Source organism: Scardinius erythrophthalmus (assembly GCF_964197995.2).
Source record: "Scardinius erythrophthalmus genome assembly, chromosome: 2".
Taxonomy (NCBI): domain Eukaryota; kingdom Metazoa; phylum Chordata; class Actinopteri; order Cypriniformes; family Leuciscidae; genus Scardinius; species Scardinius erythrophthalmus.
In genome coordinates, this window is record NC_138222.1 from 28,815,247 (window position 1) to 28,839,405 (window position 24,159).

Sequence of the window (24,159 nt, forward strand, 5' to 3'; positions counted from 1 at the left end):
TTGTCTATTGTCTATTGGTGAATTTAAAGGCATCATAAAGACAGTGGTGATTGTTTTTGTTGAGAGGATACTATGTTCTAATATATTATTATTATTATTTAAATGTTGTCTTACTGTATGGCTGCTACCTTTTCCAGATCTCTCTTGAAAAGGAGATTTTAATCTCAATGAGACTTCCTAGTAAAATAAAGGTAAATAAATAAATATTTAGGAAGACTATCCCAAACTTCTGACACTCCTATTTACATACTATAGGAATTTTCGGATGTGAAAACTGCAAATCCTGCCTACTCCAAAAAAAGAAGAAGAAAAAAAAAAAACAATCAGAGCCCAAATGTATTTTTCACATTTATTAATCTTTTCAAAATTACTTGTGCCCATCCGGCTGCTGCATGAAAAATGTTATATCAAATAATTTATTTTTATTGATCCCAAGATATCTCCGTACCATTGCCATACTGCATATTAGAAATATATTTACACTTGTGATATGAGAATACAAAAGTATCTACAATACTACTATATACATTTTTGATAAATCTTCGTAGGCAGGTGTAGGGCACTTTGACCACTGGAGGGCGCTAATACTGCAGTTTACATAACTTTCCCTCAGAAGCATGTTGCTTGTAAAAAAAAAAAAAAAAAAGTGTAAATCCCATCTGTACTGAGGTATGATCAAACACCTCTGCAGTCCATATTTAAATTCATTATCCATGACCAAAGCACAATATTAGGAAACGATTTCATACATTATTTTACCATTTAAGTCTTAAAAACTCTAATAAATAGCTCACACATCACATTAAAACACTGGCACTGGCAAAAAATAGGAATTGCAAAGATGCCACCTGGAGGACAAACATCTTCCAAACAATGTGTTGGTATGGGACTGCCTGCAAATCTGAGCTTTGTGAACCACACCTGTAATTTCAAATGTTTTCCCCTCATGCGCTCAAGCTCGACGTGGGCCACAGAGCGAGTGCAGCCTTGAAGCCAGTGTTGCCTGAAGCCCATCCAGTGCATCTGGATCCAGTGCAGTGCTGCAGTCAGAACCCAGCAGCAGCTCCTCAAACTGCTCACAGTCCAGAAGATCCACCATGTTCTGCAGGAAAAAGCCTTCACAGAACACTGCCAGCCCCGCTGCCTCACTCGCCTGCTCAACAACACACAGATGACATCAGAAGACTGAACGCTGAAACAATGAATATGCTCAGGTAAGCTGTATGTACATACTTTGGAAGTCTGGTAGACGCTCACAGCGTTGATGAGATTTATTTTCTCCGAGCAGAGGATTTCACAGTGTCTCTTCAATACTGGAAGCTGGAATGAGTGTGCCACGGGCAGAAGCTGTACAGGATATGACATATTGCATCTCAGCTTAACTTGACATGTTTTATTCTCGTTTTTAATGCCAAGTCTTTACATTTAATTACAGACATGTATTTAAACAGTACTGTAATGTATATGTGCTGCATGACATGTTTTCTTACCTCCAGCAAATCAGGCACAGACACGTCTAAACATGCTGTTCCTCCACAGTACAGATGTGCCATCATCATCTGAAATAACCATATAGAAGCCATTTTACATGTCATACGTTTATCTTGTGTATGTTTAGGCCAAGGTTTCTTAGTCACCTGGAACGTGCTGTATTTTATGTCAGTGACTTCAATGGCTATGTGGTCTGTTGTGCCATTGCTCCTGTAGAGGCCCAGCAAGTCTCTGAACCTTCAATGAAAGTACAGCATACCAATCACATAACTGATTATAAGGCATGTGACATGTAACATTAGCATGTAACATCAGTTTGAGTAATACCTCTGTGAAGCAGACATGAGCAGAACTCTGTGGGCATAAAACGGCCTTCCCTCCACCGCAAATATCACATCAGACATCTCAGCGTTATTCAGAAAATGAGCATCTGCGAGGGTGACACAGTACTTATTAACATCACATGATATCATATTATTGATGCTGAAATGTTACAGGTACTTTTATTACAGCATGGAAGAGTCCAAAAAGTTTTGGGTCAGGTTTTTTTTTTTTTTTTTAAGAAACTTATTCAACAAGGATAGATTAAATGTATCAAAAGTGACAGTAACGTGACTTAAATAGTTTGCTTTTTTATTATTCATCAAAGAATCCAAAAAAAAAAAAAAAAATGATGGTTTCCACAAAAATATTAAGCAGCACAACTCTTTTCAACATTGATAATAATGAGAAATCAGCATATTAGAATATTTTCTGAAGGATCATGTGACACTGAAGACTGGAGAAATGATGCTGAAAATTTAGCTTTGCCATCACAGGAATAAATTACACAGTGACCGTTATAGTAATTAAATAGTTAACTTGTAATAATATTTAACAATATTATAGTTTTTTTCCATAAGTGTATGATCAAATAAATGTAGCCTTGGTGAGCATAAGAGACTTAAAATAAAGAAAAAGAAAAGAAAAGAAAAAAAATCGGTAAAACAATTATCATGCATATTACTTGGATATTGACTGTTTATTAGTACTTATAAAGCACACATTAATGCCTTATTCTGCATGACCCTATTCTAAATCTCTTAATCCTACCCAATACCTAAACTTAACAACTACTTTACTAACTATTAATAAGCAGTAATTAGGAGTTTATTGAGGCAAAAGTCATAGTTAATAAGTTAGTTAATAGTGAGAATTGGACCCTAATCTAAAGTGTGACCAAAAAAATCGTACCCACCCAAAACTTTTGAACGATAGTGTAAGTAAAGTATGGTGTGTGGTGATCTACATTACCCAGCTGAGCTGTAGGTGTATCCTTCACTGCCAGAATAGATGGGACGGCTGTAGAGCAGACACAGTGGCTAAAGATGACAGCCAGCTGCTTACGGATGTCCTTACTCTGAATTTAATGAAAAGAACAAACATAAAAAAGTCTAATTTAAAATACTATATTTCACTTGACTGATAGTTCTTGAAATGTAGCATCCCACTTTTAACGTGCACAAGATGTTTTGATGATTATTTTGTCAGGGTTACCTTGCTAGTTTTGATAATGGAGAAGAGGAGTGGAAGGCCCTCTGAGAGCAGCTCCTCACAGTATTTTTCTTCCCCAATAGTGGTGAAGTCTTTAAGGAGAGAAAGCATGAGTTCATTCCTGGACTGGAACTGGGCACTGCGCACGGACTCCAGCCACACGTGCAGCTTCCACGGCACTCCTGGGAGAGAACAACAAGCTTGTTCAAACTCTTCTCATCTGTTTATACACTACCATTCAAAAGTTTGGGGTCTGTATGTCTTTACGTTTTTGAAAGACATCTCTTATGCTCACCAAGAATGCATTTATTTGATCAATAATACAGTAAAAACAGTCATATTTCATATTTTAAACACCAGTGTAGACTGCATGTCATACAATTTAATTTATTTAATTTCACTAGGCAAAATCATTAAACATTTTAAATAGATTGCAGAATTTGTCACATTTGTCAGAACCTCTAATAAATGAAATGTTATTTTGTTTAGTTGTCTATTCAGAATCGTTGGAGAATCATGATCCCTGTTTGGAACCAAAAAATTGCGATTCTCAATTTATCCAGAATCATGCAGATCTTACCCTTACTGAATAAAAGTAGTAATTTCTTTAAAAATAATTAATTAATTAATAAAAAAATAGTAGTGTTTAAATATCAGGGGTTGAGAAAACATGATTCTACTTATGTAAAATCACAAATATTACTTTTAAAACGACTGGTACTTCTGCTATAATGGTGACAAAGCTGCTTGTTTTGGTTATCTTATAATTTGCTGAGGCCCCCTGGTGGGCCCCGGCCCTATGAGTGCCTAGAAAATTGCAGGTTAATCTAACAAATGGTTGCTGCATGCCAAAAATCTCTCACTGTTTATGCATCTCTAATTCAATTTGTTGTCCATTTTCTTTGATTTATTGTAAATGAGTCAGATGTGTACCCAGTGCCCTGAGCTCCATGGTGACGTCCAGGTATCCGTGCTCGGCGCTGTGCAGACTGGCTTCCTGCAGGGCTCTGATGCGGGCCTTGCACAGCCGTGGAGAACAGACAGACTTCGTATTTGCTCCGTCCTCTATTCCCTGCTTCTCCTGCTCCTCTACTCCCTCTGCCAGGATCTCCTCCAGAGACAGAACGTCCTCCTGCAGCCGCTGAGGCTGACTCAACAGCTTCCTCAACACGTTCCTAGGGGGAAATACAATATTCATTACATAAGTTCATAATGAAATCGCACCACTGATATTGATCAGTGTGTTTGTGAGGGGTCAGTACCTGTGTCCATGCGCTGCAGCATGACTGAAGCAGTTCATGCCCTCATAGAGTGATGATGTCAGATGCACCCGCAGCATGGGGTCAGCGCCGCGGGACAACAGCAAACTCACCATCTCATAGTTCCCTGAAAACACGCACATACACACACAATTAAAACTTTTTCTAATAAAGCATGACGTGGAAAGTTCTTTGCAAATACTATATGATATGCTTTTTACACTACTATTCAAACATTTGGGGTTAGTAAGATTTTCAAATGTTTTTCAATAAAGACTCTTATGCTCATTTATTTATGAAAAACACATAAAAAGCAGTAATATTGTGAAATATTACCACAATTGAAAATAACCGTTTTCTGTTTTAATATATTTAAAAATGTAATTTATTCCTGTGATGACAGAACTGAATTTTCAGCAGTCTTCAGTCTTACATGATCCTTCAGAGATCATTTTAATATACCGATTTACTGCTCAAGAAACATTTATTTTTATTATCAATGTTAAATTAAAGTTACAACTAAATTAAAGTTGTGCTGCAAAATTTTTTTTTGTAAAAAACGTAATACGCTTTTTTTTTCAGGATTATATATATATATATATATATATATATATATATATATATATATATATATATATATATATATATATATATATATATATAAAGTTCATTAGAACTGCATTAATTTGAAATAGAATGTTTTTGTAATACTATAACTGCATTTACCGTCACTTTTGATTAAATGAATAGATCATTGCTGAATAAAAGTATTAATTTCCTTCAAAAACTGATCATAAACTTTTGAATAGTAGTAGTATTATTTACACTACAAATAGCCTCTGCTATGTTTTTTTCTTATTGGGAGTACATTGAAACATAACTCTGAAAACATGATAAGGATGACTTTGCGCAGTTTTTTTCCCACCTGCGGCAGATGCCAGCTGGAGGGGTGTTTCTGCTGAGCTGTGGTGGCTATTTCTCAGGGCTGTTCCCTCCACATCTGCTCCCACATCTAACAAGAGCTGGAAGGGCAAACAAAGTTCATTTAACATGATAGTCCTCCAATGTTAACATAAAATATTTTATAGTATACTATAGATCTGAATATAAAGCATGCCTTCTTTTGCAAGTCATTTTTAAAATGAACATTAATAAAATACACTATTATTAACAGGACTGTAACAGGATTGTACATGTAAGTAGTGTGTTCACCTGTACTACAGATATGTGTCCATGAAGCACTGCAAAGGTGAGGGCCACCCAACTGCGGCTCTCAGGATGGACAGAGGGATGTTTTGGTGAACAGTTGGGCACCTGAAAAGAAGAACAAAGTGAGAGAGAGAAAAACAACCAAAATTCTACTGCATATGTGTGAGTTCTCAGAGTGCTACATTACTGCAAACCAACCATCCATTCAAGAATGTTAACCTGAAATGAGCCCACTTGTAAGATATAGATCAAGGGTGTTCAATCTTGCTTGCTCCTGAAGGGCCAATATCTTACAGAGTTTAGCTTCAATCCTAATTAAACTAGGTAATCAGAGCCTTCAGGATTAATAGACACTTCCAGGCAAGTGTGTTGGGGAAGGACATTGGCCATCTAGGAGCAGGAATGGATGGCCTGTTATAGATGCATCAACACTATCTCACGAGCAATTTGTATGAATTCGTACGAGTGAGTAAAAGGTGGCTAAGTCGTACGATCTCACTTGTACAAATTCATACCATTTGTCTAAACCCCAGTGATGGATAGGGGCGGGGTCAGGGGTAGGTCATTCATACGAATTGGGCAACTCGTAAAATATGTACGATTTAGCAAAAATCGTACGAGTGAGGTCGTATGAATTTGTACGAATTAACCACCTCATAAAATTCGTACGAATTGCCTGAAGATAGGGTTGGATACATGGGTGAAAAAAGATTTAATACGACTGAACGTGCACAGTGTCATTACCGCTATGTCCAAGTTTGCCCCAGCATCAATGAGCATGTGCACCAGCGCCTCGTCCCCTGCTGAACAGGCGTACATCAGTGGAGTCATGCCCTACATACCAACACAGAAAGAGTTAAACATAAAAAACATGGAGTCAAGTATATGGTTTTTCAACCTGGAAAAAAAAAGTTTAATCTTTATGCGTTCACCTGGTCATCCATTGTGTTCACCCCATCTGGGCCCAGAAGCTGGATAGCCTGGCCAATCAGATCAGTGCGGCCAGAGTTGAGCATGCGAAAGCCAAGATCCAGATTAAACTTGTCTGTGGCAGCCTTTGAATCGAGACGTTTAAAGGAGGTGAAACAGCACTCTGGCCTGAGAAAAAGAAGGAGAGAGAGTGAATTTGGAGCTAATTACATTAAAAAAATGTGAGTAAAAAAATATATTTTACAAATAGAGAGCCAAAGTACAAAGTTAACTGGGTAAAGACAGATAATTGAACATGTTTGTTACGGTATGTAGGGATTAAACCCTTCACCTTAATTTTGCCAGCACTATGCTCTTACATTTAAGCAACAGGAACATCTTACTTGAGCTGTCGAGGTTCACAGTCCAGTCCAGGGAGAAGCTGTCGGGCAGTCTGTCTCACATCATCACTGTCCACTAACAGGCTCCGTCGATGCTCCGCATGGACCATAGCGACTCGCATCCACTCCATCAGAGGAGGAAGAAGAGGAAATGGCCTGAGAAAGACACACCATTACAGTTATTTACCAACATCTCTCACTTCACCCCTCTGTCTTTCTCCTTGCCAAAATGCACACACACACAAACATGCTTAAACCCAGAAAATTTTAGGGGAGATCAACAGTGGCACAAAACTGGATCAGAGAGAAAAGAGGACAGTGTAATTACAAAGGCTGCTGATTTGGCTCGCCACAGCCTCTTTCAATCCTGTCATTTATTACCACAAACAAGCCTTAATCACAATTTGAATAACAACATCTGCCATCTTCAACAGACACAGTCTCGCTGCAATTCAAATCAGTGTGATATTACAGAACAAATCCTCTACGGTTTCCTCCTTCTAGTATCTGTGCCAGGAGTGCTGTGATTCTGAAGCATGCTCACAACCATAACTGTCCACCTGCTAAACACATTAGTATTCATTATCTGACGTGAATGCAGAGCAAGGTTTCCACACAGAGTGGAGCCACTCATCTTACTAGAACAGACCTGAATGTGAAATTCTAAGTATGTCTATAATCTATAGGGAAAAAAGCTACAGTAATTTAAAAAAATATATAAATACTGATAGAAAAACAGAAGAGGAATGGACAAATGAGTCTACAAGAAATGCACTTAAAATAGTCAAGGACGACTATACGCTGCATTTGATACCATTGACCACTACATTCTTCTTGAACGGCTAGAATATATGGTAGGCGTCAGGGGGAACTGTATTAAAATAGTTTGCCTCCTACCTCGAAAAGAGGACTTTTTCTGTAAATTTAGGAAATTGTTCCTCGTCATCTGCGCCTGTTTTGTTTGGTGTGCCTCAGGGATCTATTTTGGGACCTTTGTTGTTTTCCCTTTATATGCTCCCCTTGGCCCTCATTTTTCAGAAGTACAACATTTCATATCACTGTTATGCAGATGATTCTCAGCTTTACCTTCCAGTAAGGCTTGACACCAGTGCTTCATTTGATGTGTTATTGGAATGATATCAAGAGGCGGATGACAAATAATTTTCTGCAGCTAAATGAGGATAAAACAGAGGTTTTAATTCTGGGTTGTCCAGCAGATTCCTCTCCTGCTCTGAAAGCCCAGTTAGGTCCTCTCTCAACAAATGTATGCAAACAAATCAAAAACCTTGGAGTGATCTTTGACTCTTCACTATTTTTTGATAAACAAATTAGTGTGGTTATTAGAGGAAGCTTTTTCCACTAAGGATCTATTGCAAAGTAGAAGAACCGTCTTTCAAGCAAAGATTTTGAAGTTGCAATTCATGCATTTGTAACATCACGATTAGACTATTGCAACTCTCTTTATTGTGGTCTTCCTCAATCTTCACTATCTCATTTACAAATTGTTCAAAATGCAGCTGCAAGACTTTTGACTGGGTCTAGAAAGAGGGATCATATTTCTCCTGTTTTGGCATCCCTTCACTGGCTTCCCATTAAGTGTAGAGTTGATTTTAAGATCCTTAAGTTTGTTTATAAGGCGTTGTCTGGCTGTGCACCAAGGTATATTTGTGATCTTATTGTGCCATACTGTCTTGCTAGGGCACTTAGATCTTCAAATCACTTGCTTTTAAATGTGTCACGATGTCGCTACAAATTAAAGGGTGATCGGGCCTTTTCTGTGGCAGGGCCCAAGCTTTGGAATGCTCTCCCTTATCATGTGAGGTCTGCTCCTTCATTGGACATTTTTAAATCTACTCTGAAAACACATTTTTATTCTTTAGCTTTTGGAAACTTATAATTGTTGTTTTTTATAGTGTAGTCCTGCTATGCACTATGTACAGCACTTTGGATCAATTTGTATTGTGTTAAATGTGCTTTATAAATGAAGGTTGTTGTTGTTGTTGTTGTTGTTGTTGTTGACTAATCCATTATGCTTGCATAGAAATCTAATATACACTACTTTTGAAAGCTTTGGGGACAATAAGTTTTTTTTTATGCTTTTGAAAGAACATCATCAAAGGCTGCATCAAACACACTGTATGTATGTTAAAAATAGTAATTATGTGAAATATTATTGTTTTATTTATATATGTATATATATGTTACATTTTTATTTAAAATGTAATCCTGTGATGGCAAAGTAATGGTCCCTCTGTCTCCTGACTTTGGCTCTTTATGAGCCTTAAACAGGTAAAAGTGGTTTTGGCTCATTGATCTCACCTCTCTTTACTGAGGGCTATCCTGGGTGGCTCAAGGTTGGGGTTCTCCAGTGACTCCATCTGTGGACTGCGTAGGTAGTAATAGAGTGTGTGAAGAGCGTCTGGAGACCAGGAGATGGGCTGCAGGCTGAAAGGACGTCCTGGACTGAGACTGGGACTTGCTGAAACCAAACGTTGCATATGGTGCATTGCACGGGAGACCAAGTCACCTGCAGGACACACACATACATTTGAGCTGCAAGCACAAATTCTGTGAAAAGTTTCACATTGTCAAATATCTTAGCATGCAGAAAAAATAAATGCCTTTCAAATGGACTCTGCAATAAATTCCTTAAGATCTGAAAGCAGACTTGCACCAAAATCAAAATGCACTGCTGATGTAGAAAAGCCATCTGTGTTTCCAGTTCAACCCCATAAACTAAAGACAGTAGCTGTGCAGCCAAGTGCAAATATGTCTTCTTTTTTTAAAAGTGCTGACAACACACAACACAAAGCATATTTCAATATAGCAAAATATATCTTCAGACCCATCTGTTTTATGTCCAAATGTGGAAATGGAAGAGGATTCGCATAAACTCAAACGTCTAGGAGCTTTATTCTAAATTACTCTGAGGGACATTAAATCTGCTCTTTTTGCCTCCCAATGCAGAAATCCAGACTCAAGCTGCTCCCCAAAGGAGGAGAAGATATGATGAGGACAGACGCACTCCTTAAAGTCTGTGTTGACCATTAGACGGAGCAGCTTACAGTAAAGTCAGGGGACACTGTCATCCATATGTGGAAAGCATCATTTAGGAAAGAGATGAGACTGAGAGAACACAACAACAGCAGAGATGCATTATTTTATCCTTGACTGGAAATACTGCTTTTGTACTTAACTACAGGTGGCTAATCTTTAAACAACAGCCCAAGAGGGGTATGGGAAACAATCTAAGCAATCAATCACATATGGTCTACATGGACCTTAATGAACACTTGTGCGCATTAGTTGTTAAACAAAGGGCGATTTACGATTGCTTGAGCGTCTGCAATCATAAAGCATAAAGAAGGTGCTTTTTACTCCTTTGACCCAAACAGAAGGTGCTCTTGTACCAGCAAAACAACTGCAGGAGTGTTGCTGGTCCCCTAAGGGAGAGCGTGTTTCCCTCTCTGGTGAATGCGGCCCCCCTCCCTCATCCTGAACTGAGGTCTGCAACGTAAACAAACTGCCCACAGTTCAGGCGCTCAAACCCCCCTAGGCAGGCCTGCAATGTCGAGTTGTCAGAAGAGCGGCACTTAAAATGTACAGATGTCTCACTCTGTCTTGCAGACATGTAAAAACAATCGTGCAAAAATAGCATTTCACTGGACAGTAATAGACTGAGATGAAAAATGGACAACGACAGTGTTTCTACATTAAAGTTTTAACAAGTGCCTTTTGGGTGACCTAATTCCTAAAGAGAACTGCAGTTTTTTACTAGGCGGAGAAAAGCTATTTCTTCTTGGTTAGTTCACCCAAAAATGAAAATTCTGTCATCATTTTTCTACCCTCACCATCTTCTGAACACAAATGAAGATATTTTTTATATTATTCAATCCATTTTGTCCATCCGTTGAAAGTCCACGCAACCAAAACTTAGTATCGTGAAAGCAACCAAAACTAAAAACATATTGTAAAAGTCATCCACTGGAAACAAGTGGTTTAATCCAAGTCTTCTGAAGAGATACAATCACTTTAACTGATGAAAATATATAATTAAGGCTTGAACCACTCAATTTATATGGATTTCATTTACAGTGTTTTGAACTTTTTGAAGGCTTCAGAAATCTCGTTTCATTAAAAATATCAATAATTGGGTTTCAGAGATGAACGAAAGTCTTGTATATAAATGATGATCGAACTTTAATTTTTTTTTTTCATTTTTCATAAAGTGCAAGAAGTGTAGTGCAATACACAAATTCATTATTTTATGAACTTTTTAGCGAATCAACAAACGTACAGTGCAACCACTGTAGTTTGATTACCAAACCAATGACTGTTATAAGCCAGTTATTCTTAGTGAACCTAAAACATACTGTAGAGGCAAATTGTTCAGTACAATACATGAATGAATGTCTATTAACTGGTTATATTTAAGGAATCAAAATCACTTAAAATGAATTATTAGTCTTTAAAAGTTCTAAAAGAACCATTACTCAAACCACTGAGTTACCAGATTAGGTTTAGGATCAGATTCAGAACCACAACTGTTAAATTTCTAATGACTTTTTTATACTTAGTAACATGACAACAATGTAGCATTTATTTGTTTTGTTTTTTTAAACTAATAATACACAGTACACTGTCACAGCCCTTCAAAAGAACTGAATGTGAACTGGAGGGGTTGTAACTTACTGAGTTCTGAGAGGCTGCCCACACAGGTGGCCAGCAGGGCCTGCTCCAGCGTCCTGAGCTCCAGCTGTGCGTAGGCATTCTCTCTGCTCTCCACCGCTGAGTCTGGACCCTTAGCATACGGGCTGAAATGGGCAGGCAGAGACAGCTCACCTACACATAAACAGATTCAATGAGATTAAATCATCAGAACTCGCAACAGCATCGAACAATTCATTAGTATTTGATTCATTTATCGTATGTGTCTCTAAACATGAACCCTTGCGTCAGCCTTGTACAACTCAATTATGGGGGGATGGGGGGAGACAGACTGCCAAGGAAAAGCCAATCGTTTTCATATACAGTACGTGTGTCTGACAGAGATAAGAAGAGGAAGTGTGGCAAGTCATCATTTCCTCTGCTCGGAACATAGCTCCTTCTCCTTTCTTTAGTCGTCTCTTCCTCGCTAAATTATTCATGCTGTGTCTTATTGCTAACTGTCTCTAAGTATCCATTCTATTCCTGTAGATTTCTTTTGCTGATTAATTATTAATTCTAATTTACAATAATTGGTGGCATGATATGTTTCAGCCACGTCTAAAGCCTGGTGCACACTGTACGATTTTGACCACAATTTGGCCATCTGAGACTAATTCACTTTTTTCTGAGATCCTACAGTTTTTTCTGAGATCCTACAGTGTGACTTGGCTTACAGCAGTGATCATGTTCGTACAGTCTGACAAGAAACAATCGTAAAGCTGATACTATTACAAATCACTCGGTGTGCAGCTGGTTTAACACTGGCACATTGGCCGTCATGCTGAATGCCGTATACGGCTCCCAACAGAAGGTTGATCTATTTCTTCTCGCCACAGCATAAGTATAGTTTATAAAGATTATCAATCCCTACAGAGTTATAAAAACAATAATAATTCTTGAATGCAGAGTTGATACATTTCCAATGTTTCAGAAACAAAGTGCAAGTTGATAGTCAGTAAAATTAATGAGCAGATCATATGTTTGGCAGCTGATTTATCAAACCCAAATACAGGATGTGTGCTTGCTTGGCTTTTGATTTGATTTGAAATCCATGCCTTACCCCTGGATCTCTCTTTCACTGGGTATCAGAAGGGGATCAAATGAGGGACTTGTATGTGGATTTGGTTTCTTCTTCAAGCTAAACGATAAACCATTCATGAGGTACAGTATACACATTAATCTGTGCCACGATGACTCAAAATATCTCTCCAGATGTTGACTACCTGATCTATTTGGGCAAATTTTTTTTTTTTTTATAACATCGTTCTTAAATAGTATTTATCTTACAGCTATTTGGTTGAACAAACTCATCGTATTGAGCAGTTTTGCTTATGCTATAGCAGCAGATTCTCAGCTCAGTGTGCTACAACTGCCTAGTAAACACAAAAGAGTGATCTTCAAAGCAGAGCACAGCAGTTTTATGTCTGAATGATATTCAAATAAATATTGTAGATTTCATGAACAGAATCTGTGTATGTATGCATTTAATAATTTTCCATATAAATTATTAAATACCATCAAGTGTAAAAAAAAACAAAAAAAAAAACAGAACTGTGTGGATGGGTCACAGTGGCATATATGTCATTTCCAAATAATTATTATGCTGCACAACTTTTTCAACATTGATAATGCTAAATGTTTCTTGAGCACCAAATTAGCATATGATCATTTTGAAGGTTCATATGACACAGGCTCACACAGCTTTACCATAACAGAAATAAACATTTTAATATATATTTGAAAAGTAAACAGTTTATATGATATGAATATGATATATGATGAGTGATGAGTGATGTGTGATGTGATGTGATGTGATGAGTGATGTGATGTGATGTGATGTGATGCAGTTTGGAAGGTAAACTCCAAACGTATTGTTGGATTCTGTACCTTTTGGCTCAATTTGCTTGTTTTTAATGTTTTGTTTAAATGTATTATGTACTCTCATACAGGGCTTTCTTAAGACTGTTTGTTTAACTAGTAGTTCGGGAAACTCACCGACTAGCAGATGTGGAAATATGAAAAATGTTTTTGCACATACTGTATGTGGTAATGAGCCTAGTCAGAATATAACTCTGTCTATAACCACATACACATGCCTCCTGAACTGAGGCAGTCTGGTCTAGTTAAGGTCATTTTACATGTGCTACAAATCATAGTTATTAGTTAATACAGTGCAGCTGAAAATACAGAAATATGTCTTTATAGAGACCCTAAATCTAAAGCAGGTCTGCATGTGTAGGAGCTGCGTGGCTGTTTGGCCTGGCATCTACTGCCAAATGGGTTTGTATATGGGCACGGGTGAGCCACAGGGTGTGCGATGCAGCTGGTCAGGCTGTGGACCCACAGACCCAAACCCCTCTATCCAGAACACACCCATTCCTTTCCCACAGCTAGCCGTGTCTATACTGGCAGCCTTGAGGCCATGACATGCGTCATAGGCAGCCGCACGCTCCCTCAGACACATACACGCACACATACACTCTCATCTGCTACCATCATTGTGGACTGAGGAAGAGGGGAATGTGTGTGCACTGCCATTATGTGGAGAGAAAAAGAGCTCACACACACCACTGATGGGAGACTGGGAAATCCATACGAGTGTGATAGACCTGACCAGGAGTTACGCTGCCAATGAAAGAGAAGGAGAGAGAGAAGCCGGGAAGAGACATGGTTAGGGGTTATGTGGCAGAAAATACACTTAAAATGAGATGAGCAGCAACATTTACTGAAGTGATTCCAATATTGACCTCTCCTAATGTGTTTGTGTGTATACTGTAGAAAACCATCATAAAACCAGAAATATTTCAGCCGAACAATATGGTATCTTCTTTTAAACCTATCAGACACATCTAATAGTCTGAGTAAAGTTTTAATCTTTTAAGATCTAAGAGATTTTTTAAAAAAAGAGCACACATTGATGTAAACCCAATAAATCAATAATTACAGTATTTGATATAATGTCCAATTACCAAAAAATTACCAAATTTAAAATGTACGCTATTTGCAGTATTTTGTCTAAATAAAATAAATCAAAAAGGTAAATTTTTTCAATTAAGGTTCAATTGGTAAACATTAGTTACAACTACATTAGTTACCTTAAACTAACAATACAAATACTTCTAAAGAATTGAATACTCTTAGTTCATGTTAATTTCAACATTTACTAATACATTATTTAAATCTTAATTTAAGAGCTAACATGAACTAACAATAAACATTTGTATTATTATTAATTAACATTAACAAAGGTTAATAAATACTGTAAGTGCTACCAAATCAATGGTTCATCATAACGTTATAATTTATGGTAATTAATTTAGAGTTTGCTTAAGCGTTTCTTTGTGTTATATGATGAAAACTTTCAATAAAAACAGTTGGAAATGAGCATGCATTAAATCCAATCCAAAAATAAATCCAATATTGAATGATACAAATAAATTAAATAAATATCTAACATCCATAGTTACTTGAAAGTACAATTTGCTTTACTCCATTGCTCTGAAATTTTAAAATGACAATAAACCTGGCTTTTATAACATTCAGACTGTTCTATATTAAGAATTTATATCCATTTGTTTAAGAACCGGTTAGTTCTTTAGTTCAGAAGTGTTCGTCACCAGAGAACAAATCCCTTAAGAAAGCGCTGAAAGAAACCTTTCTATTGCAAACCTAAATGCAGCCACACTGATTTGCTTAAATACGAGTGATCAACTTATTTTCCTTGCCTGATTTTGCCCAGGTAATATGGTGTGAACACAGTGGGTCCAGTCACACACTACCACAACACCACCATTCTACACAAGGCACAATGGCACAAGTGTGCTGAAGAGCCAGAGTCAATCGGCCCTTGTGTAACTAGGTGCTGTGCTGGAAGTGCCTGTAGATTGAGGACATGGAGCGTTGACTGCTATCTCTAAGTGGTAAAAGGGGAGGTGCCCTGTCAGTTGTGTGTGACTGCGCACACGGATCATTTCTGCCAAGATTTCCTCTCTCCAGAGGGCAGACCATAGATAATAATAACAACTTCCTGCATCCAGCTCCTTATTTAAGACACAGCCCCCACTCATTGGAAGAGCTTTGGGTTTACAATTCCAGTCAACAGGGAGATACTGTACAAGGTCAAACGATTTACTTCTTAAACTTGGCCTACTTGCATATGCTGTTTTACTTCTAAAATCACCTAGTTTGAAAGTAATAAATCCAATATATTTTCAGAATCATGAAACTTTTATTGTAATATGTCATTTAATGTTTAATTTATTTCAATTTTAAATGTATGACATATCCAATAAAAGATAATAAACTTAGCAATATAATTGAAACAGTGGGCTGCTCATAAAGCTCTACTGTCAATTGTAACCTAAGTGCAACAAAACCTTCTAGGAGAACCTCCTGGAGTTTAACAGTCTTCATAATGATACACATTATGCAGATCTTGGCAAGGGGCTACTACTCCAGGTGTTCACATACTCAACTGTAATAGGGATAACATGCATCTCACTGGCAAACTACAGCAAAACATTATTTAAGTCAGCTTCGAAGAATGTAAGGATGATTCTACAATTAGGGGAACTTTTGACTACTTGAAATCTTGAATTTTTTTACTATTTTACTGATGCAGTAAAACATTTGATTTTTTTTTTACTTAATTGAAAATATAACATTTGTGAAACATAGACATTTCCTGATTCAACACATGTAGTAAATGCAGTACAGATTCTATAGGGGTATGATTCTCGCTTGGGGTGCGAGAAGTCCTGGGTTCAAATCCCAGACGAGCCCCCAATTTCTGTTGCATTCTCTTATGGATTTGGTCATTGGATGCCATACACTTATTGTGTACATACACTTGTGTAAAACAAATTTTTAATTAAAATGAACATTTTATTCTTTAGAATCATGGATCAGAAAAGGGGACAGAAAAGCATTAATGATGGACAGACAGGTCACTGATCACAACCTCTCAGTTTAGCCCCATGACACCACTTGCCACCTCAAGCCATAACTAAACCAGAATGACAGCCTGGCCAGTTTCAGAGCGGCCCGTTTGAGAGCTGCAATCTAAAGCCAGGAATTCACTCTGAAGCCTCATTCTTGAGGAAGATGGAAAAAGCAGAACAACAGTAACTACTATACAGGATCTCCATCTGCCCGCTTCTCTCACCCATAAACCCTTGAGCCAGTTTCCATGGAGGCAGTAATTTCAATTGCAAAGTATTTTTGTAGCAGTTTTTCAAAACATGTCATGGCTCTAGAGTGGATTTCCTGATCTGGGGTTGAACGGAGGACAAAATCTCTTTCTGATGATAGCTTAATTACTTACAGACTATTCAGTGAGCCTTCGCAGACTAAAGGGGTTATCACTGAGTAGGATTTTAATGTAATTTAGCTTGTCAGACTGCAATATTAATCAAAGTTGGAGGGTTTGGTAAGTATGGGATAAGTTGAGGAGAGACAGCATTACAACATTAATCATCCAGAGCTAATCCATAAAACATGATGGGTGTCAAGACTGAAGGCTAACATATACTGCTAAATAAATCACTGTGTGTAATTGCTGTGATGACAAACACTTGATTAACTTGCACTCTGTAGTGAAGAAACTGCATACATCACTCAAGGAACACAATGTGGATGTGTAATTATCCTCTATTAACCCTTTGAAATAACTTTTCAACAAGGTGTTGATTACATCACATTTAATTCAGTTTTACAAAAGATCCTCAGCAAAGATCATTATTTTCACACAAGCTAACAGAAATGGTAATACTCAAACAGCAAGAGGCTGAAATTTATTTGACACCTACTTAAATGGTCAAAGTCGGAACAAAGAGGTGTAGAGTAACTCAAGATGGACTGTATTCATAAAATGACTGATTAGTGAGTTTTATTGGCTGTCAGGTGTGTTCCCGTGTATACTCACCGTGCATTTTCTGTGCTTTATGAAAAGCTCCAAGGTACCTTCTTTGAACATTAACAATGTGTAAAACCCCTAGTTTTTACATTTGGATTAATGAGGTGGTACAGGGAATCTTTTCTTTCAATTGCAAGCTCTTTATGTGAGTCTAAGTGATTAGATCTTTGTTGTAACAAAACAATGAAGCTGCCCCATAAAATGTTTTATGTTGTATCATAAAATGCTACACTCCTACATGCATTAAGCTCTCATTTGATGTAAATTAAACCACAATTGTTTCCTCTCTTAATTCAAATCAATATAAAGGAGCATTTTGTGCACTTGATGAACATACCTGCCATTGTTTTTTTTTTCACGGCAAGAAAGACGACGTGTCGCGCACATACGCATTCAAATGCCGCGCCTATAGACTACACACGTAATACGCATGTGCACGCAGTCGCCGTTTTCACAGATTTACTGTACGTTTTTGAAATTTACACAGAGATGATAACGGTATCGCTTTCAAAACCAGTTTTCAAAAACTTGCACTACTTCAAAGTTTGCATTCTCAGGCCACCAAAAGGCCGTTGTCGCTTAAATGAAAGGCCAGAACGCATTAAAAGTTTTATATAACATACAATTTTTAGAAAAAGCATAAGCATGAAGGTCCATCCCTAACTCTGTAAAAAATTTGTAACCCTCCCAAATCAAAAATTTCAATTGACCGATAACATCTAAATTTTTCAATTGGCCCAAGTGAAATTCTGTAAATTCTAAAATTAAATGTACAGATTTTCACTTGGGCCAATTGAAAAATTTAGATGTTATCGGTCAATTGAAATTTTTGATTTGGGAGGGTTACAAAATTACTGTATGAATTAGCATACAGTATAATTTTACAGAGCTCTGTAAAATTATACTGTATGCTAATTCATATGAATTTTATACAGTATAATCTCATATGATCTGGTTATATAACCAGATCATATGAGATTATACTGTATAAAATTCATATGAATTAGCCATCAATTTGGCAAAATGTAAAATAGTTTCAATGTTGATTTTGAGAAATGTCTCTCTTTTTTTGTGTCCATACAAATGGAAGTCAATCAAAATGGCTTAGTTATCAACATTATTAAACATACATATATATATATATATATATTCTTTTTATGTCATATAGGTTTGGAAAAACATGAGTAAATGATGACAGCATTTACATTTTTGGGTGAACTTTTACTTTTACATCTGTACAGAAATGTGTTTGAATACTGATGATTCTAAAGTCACTGCAGTGCAACTTCCATTACTGGCCACCCTGAATTTAGACTAAGTAACACCTCTTTGGAACAGATGCTAATGGGTCCAGGCAGGCATGCTGGGGAGTTGAGGAAGGTCAACTCGCACACAGAGCAGCTGTCATTGCATGCTCTAGAAAGGCACCTTCTCCTCTCCTTATAGAAAGCATCTGTCCACTCTAGGTGCTCAAGTGAGACCCTCAGAACGATGTTTATAATAGCACTTATTGACTACATGTGTAAACAGAGAGCACCACAGACCTCATGTGAAATACTAGCTTCTCTGTTGCAGCTTCAGTCCATCTAGCACACACAAAAAGGTGAGACCTCTTCTATACATGTTTTTACTTCTAAATAATCCCAGAAGACATTTCTGACTTTTGAGAAAGTCTTATCAAAGTAGAGTTTATCATCTTACTTAGGAACTCAGCCTCCTAAACACACTCTCTGGCTTGAAATGACCATGGCTGGGAAATGCTCTAATTTCTGCGGTTTGTAGTCAAGCTCAAAGAAACTGGGCTGTGTGGGCGGAAAGTTTTATGAGGATAATTAACCAATGATGATTACAAGGCTCCACACACAGACCAAAACTCAACACCCCATTCAGTGGGACTGCTCTCACGGTGTGGAGAGCCAATCTGATGTGAACTGTGTCTCACCTGCATCCCCTCATTTGACCAGCTCTTTTATGTCCTGTCTGTCATTAAAGCCAAGTGGGGACCTCAATTAAATCAGACTATTTATTTAAGGGGCTCAAGCGCTTTCCTTTTAGAAGACCAACATCGTGTTTCCGGTTGACATCTTGCATGGCTGAGTCATAATGGCCAGTATTAGCTTGTTTATTGTAAAGGCTTTTCTGTGACTGCAGTTGACCTCCACCTAAAATTATGGTGATACAATTATCAAATAGATTAAGGGTTCTTTTAGTAAACTAGTTTTAATACTACAGAAGTTGTTCATGGAAGCAAGAATTAATTATACATGTGTGAGCCATTTATGCAAAATTATCTGCTCATTCTGAAGAGATGCTTGTTTTTAAAAAGGAAATCACCCCCTGCCAGCCACTGGTGGGTTGTATATATTTTCAGCTGGGATTTTCCTATATGGCCAGCCACAACACTGTTGTCATTTTTTTTTTAAACCAACAAACCATTTTGCTACGCTGACCTAATAATATATTGAAAAAACAAACAAAATATGAGAACTCAAATTCTGTATTAAATGGAAACCTGGCAACCTACAACATTAATGCATCATAATTCAGTCTTCTGATGCCATCTGCTCAAGGCACTTTGTGTGGACAAATGCATAGAGGCCAAAGAACAAGACCACAGTAGCTTTCACAACAGAAAATGGGCATTTTTTCTGTCATTTAAGCTGTGCGGCACTAAACAGTTCCAGATGTGGCTCTGCTCAGCATGTGAGACAAGAGTGTTTGACATGAAAGCCTATGGCAGCCTTCTCTCATTCGACAAGTCTCTAGCAAGTAAAAAAATAACTAGGCCTATTTGTGGTTCTCAAACATTTGATTTCCAGGACGAACAAAATTCAAAATTGACTAGCAGTGAGCGCATGCAAATAATATTTTAGCATTATATTTCAATGTGTTGAGTGTGCTTTAGACTGCTGAGTTTCTAAGCCCCAGTATCATGCAGGTCAGCTGTATTTCAGTATAAGTGAGCAAAACAAGTTTACCAGCCATGGGTGATTGAGCACGAGTGCACTGTCACATCAATCATGCTGAGTGTGTACCTGTGAATCAGATTAATACATTTCTAAGCCTATGCCTCCATGGTGTTTGAACTACACCTAGGGTGCAAAGTAAAAAACACTCATGGAAAGATGTTAATAGATACCACATTCAGAAGCACAAAGTGAAGTAGGTGTTGATGTATCCTACCCAATAGTATGTAGTTTGTGTGCTGCTGTTGGCTTAATGGCAGCTTGATGGTTGCGATTTCATTCCCACAGGATATCAATAAACTCTTACTTTTATGCGTGAAAATTAAACCATAATTTCCTCTCTTGCTTTAAAAAGGCTGCCCTGTCACAGAGATGATCAACAGACTGATTTAAACCAGAGGAGAGTGTGTGATGGCTTTCCATTCTTTTCACTCTGGCCTTGTTTCTGCTCATTTTCCAGAGCTATACATGGCTTAGAGCAGAACAATGGCCTTTTTGTTCATTTCTGAAAATGTGTTTGACAAGTGGGATGTACAGCCACGGCCAAACCCTATTTATAATGTAGAAGCTACCATTTTACCAGCAAGTTGTAAACTCTGAGAGTGAGAGTGAAGTGAACACAGGTAGCAAATCAAGTCTGAAACATTAAAAGTTTGTTCATGATTTAATCAGTATTATCTACAGTATTATAGTATTACAAGGAACTGATGTATTCACGGGATTAATAAGCCATCACTTGTGCCAAAAGAGGGCAAATATAATTTTCTTGTATTCACATTTCACACCAAAGGCAGTGCATCACTGGGCCTCAAGTTGTCATGCATAATGATCAGACTTGTGGTGAGACTCGCTTTTCTGACATTTGTTTACACATAATTATGCAGAGCTGTGCGCATCCCTCTTTGAGACAAGATGAAAGTGGAAAAGATAATTATTTTTTTCCCTGAGACCAAGATCAAGGTGCCTCCCAAAGACTCAGAATCTAATAAAATAAGACATTTGTCAAAGATCAAACTCAAATAACACATGCAAACAAAATAATAACGAATAATTTTGCTGCATTTTACAATATAGAGCTTGTTACATTACAAAATGTAATTATGTTGCAGAGACACTTGTTACAAATTGGTGTTCACTATTATAGATACAGTCGTGCTCAAAGGTTTACAACCCCCTTGCAGAATCTGCAAAATGTTTTTTTTTTTTAACAAAATGAGATGGATCATACAAAATGCATGTTATTTTTTATTTAGTACTGTCCTGAATAAGTGTTTTAACATAAAATTGTTTACATATAGTCCACAAGACAAAAATAAATAGCTGAATTTATACAAATGACCCCATTCAAAAGATTACATATCCTTGATTTTTAATACTGTGTTTAAAATATATTATATATAAACTTTTGAGCACGACTGTATATTGTAAATACTTAGGTTATAGCATACACTATAACAATTTTATTAATTTTAACAGAAATGAAAAGTGCTCTTTAAGTAGTTAATTGTAACAAATTAAACAAACTAAAATGTATATGAATTTTGAAGGCACTCTTGTTTTGTATTGTTCAAGTGTGTAAATTCACATTCTGGTGGTAGTTAGTCCTTAACAACTTTCATTAAGAACTCAAAATTCACGTTTGTGGTATGATGACTATAAACAACAGTAATTTGTGATAACCATATATAACTATATCCATAACCACCTTTGAAAATTCACAGGGTAACCAAAGGGCTCAAAATACTACTTTACAACTGCTAAGTGTTAACTACTTTAATATTTGAATGATTTGTCTTACCATTGGCGTTCTTCCCGCAGATGAGATGTTCATAGTTTTGCACGAGACCAAATATATCCGCGTCATTGCTGACTGCAGCCTCGAGCGCATCAGCCGTCACTGGTGAGATGTTGGTTCCGCTCCGCGCCACCGCCAGCACACGGAGACCAATTTCCTCCACTAGATTTTCAATGCACGCGGTCAAACAGATGGCCGCGTACTCATGAATGCGCACTGAGATGCGAGTGTCCACCATCCAGCGGAAAAAGCGTCCAACTGACAAACTCAGCGTGCAGCGGGAAGACTTGCTCTTGCGCAGAACCTCTCCAGCGCTCATGCTGTACAACGAGATGGCTCTGACCGCGGCCGAGACGCAGCTTTCCGCCAGCGCCCAGCTCATGGTCAGTCTCATCGCGCTCTGCACCTCGAACCGCGTGCACCTGCAGTGCACAACACTCAGCCGCTGCGCTTCTCTTGAGATCCGCAATAAAGCTCTGCGCATAAGCACTGACAGACTCCTGACGCTCTCTGGAGTGAAAGACAGTCCCTCTCGAGCAACTTTACGCAGGACCACATCGATCTCTTCATCTGTCCAAGGGAACTCCTCTAATTCTGGTAACCTCGGACACTTGGAGAAGATGTCTTCTGGGTCTTCAGGAAGCACCGTGTTCACTGTGTCCCAGCTGTTGTTCCTGCTGTTTATGGATCCCGTGTTGCTCCACCAGTTTCCCCGCTGTGGAGAACTGATGAGCGCCTGGGAGTTGGACTTGGAGGAGGACAGGCTGAGGGATCTGTAAGAGTCACCGGCTCCATATCCAGAGTCCAGAGTCAAATCCTCCAAAGTCTTCATAGTAGTATTGATCAAGGCTGCCATAGCCTTCTAATTTTTAGAGTGATTTATTCCACGTTTTTCAATTTATAGTGTTTAACAGGAGGTGGACTCCTTCCCTGGTTAGCAAACATGCAGCGCAAAGGCACGATCCTTGTCTTAATTTAACGCACGTCCATCGCTAAGCACGGCTCTTGGTTTAAAGGTCAGCTCTCATGGGCAATCCAGTGCCATATGAACCCTGGTGCTCAGACAGAAACTTTTAACAGCGGAAAGTTTCGTCCAATCAGCGGACAGCTTTCTCTCAGCCAATCAGACACATGCAGCGCTCGCGGAGTAAAGTGAGGAGATGTTGGTTCTTCTAACTGGGACAAAAATGTTCGGTCATTACTAAAGATTTAGTTTTGGCCTTTGGCTCATTTTTATTTATTTATTTATTCTATCTAAACACAATCTATCACAAATATATATGATTGGATTGGATTGGATTTGTTTTTCTTAAAAAAGAAAAACGTAAAAAAACTAAATTTCAAATGCCATTACTTGTATTGGGGAACAAATTGACCCAGTAAGGAATGAATCTGATTAGTATAGAGTTAATAGGCAATAAATAGCAGCTCTCTTAATCAAATTTAGTATGGGCCAGAAAGAGGTATACTAGTAGAAAGGTTCCTGCATCTGTTAGATGCACATGTGTGCCCTCGAGTGGCGGTTAGTAGGACTATGCTGAAATAACACCTGAACGAGACTCATTTTAATGAACTTTATTTATTCTTTAAAATAAGAAATTTTAACAGGGGAAACAAGTATACCTAAATCCTCTACAAACAATTTCACAGAAATTATCCCTTCATCAAAAAACGTGTCTGGATTACTGTATAGGTCTAGCACTCTTTATATTTTGACACCCTCTATAATAAGCACTTTGAATAAACCTCCACTATTTTAAACTACTCAGTACGTTTGAAATAAAGAGACAAACTGCAGAATATTGGACAACCCCTTCTCTTCACATTTCTTTTCAATTCTAAGATTGACAAATAAGCATTTACAAATGTCTCATGTGCAAGTGCCTTCAATTATCCACTGTTAGCTCCTGGTGTCCTCATAGATTCATGTTTTACCCATCAATTAAAAGTTTGGCAAAGCCCTTCAGTAAAATGT

The 24,159-nt window shown here is 37.7% G+C and overlaps 1 protein-coding gene across 2 annotated transcripts; it reads right to left on the reverse strand.

Moving 5' to 3' along the window:
- Positions 1 to 344: 344 nt before the first annotated feature.
- abtb2a (ankyrin repeat and BTB (POZ) domain containing 2a) lies at positions 345 to 23,229 on the reverse strand. 2 transcript variants are annotated; one of them, XM_081393918.1, is made up of 17 exons: positions 22,188 to 23,229; positions 11,495 to 11,644; positions 9,122 to 9,329; positions 6,806 to 6,958; positions 6,425 to 6,590; positions 6,237 to 6,326; positions 5,496 to 5,597; positions 5,209 to 5,305; positions 4,287 to 4,410; positions 3,958 to 4,199; positions 3,028 to 3,206; positions 2,785 to 2,890; positions 1,819 to 1,921; positions 1,638 to 1,728; positions 1,491 to 1,559; positions 1,234 to 1,347; positions 345 to 1,153 (listed from the first exon to the last, which is right to left on the reverse strand). In XM_081393918.1, the coding sequence occupies exons 1-17, from the start codon at positions 23,038 to 23,040 to the stop codon at positions 953 to 955; spliced, it is 3,048 nt and encodes a 1,015-aa protein (XP_081250044.1). In that variant the 5' UTR covers positions 23,041 to 23,229; the 3' UTR covers positions 345 to 952. The 2 variants fall into 2 exon arrangements, with proteins under 2 accessions (XP_081250044.1, XP_081250043.1); XM_081393917.1 differs by having other exon boundaries at positions 1,491 to 1,728; positions 22,188 to 23,136.
- Between the last annotated feature and the right edge of the window lie 930 nt (positions 23,230 to 24,159).

What these genes read in the sequence shown, in the direction of transcription:
- abtb2a (XM_081393917.1), bottom strand. Translation starts at nt 23,040, where the DNA reads ATGGCAGCCTTGATCAATACTACTATGAAGACTTTGGAGGATTTGACT. An exon ending in GGGCAAACTTGGACATAGCG is followed by an intron (nt 5,598 to 6,236) that starts GTAATGACACTG and finishes TCTTCTTTTCAG; the next exon opens with GTGCCCAACTGTTCACCAAA. An exon ending in CTCATGTCTGCTTCACAGAG is followed by an intron (nt 1,729 to 1,818) that starts GTATTACTCAAA and finishes CTTTCATTGAAG; the next exon opens with GTTCAGAGACTTGCTGGGCC.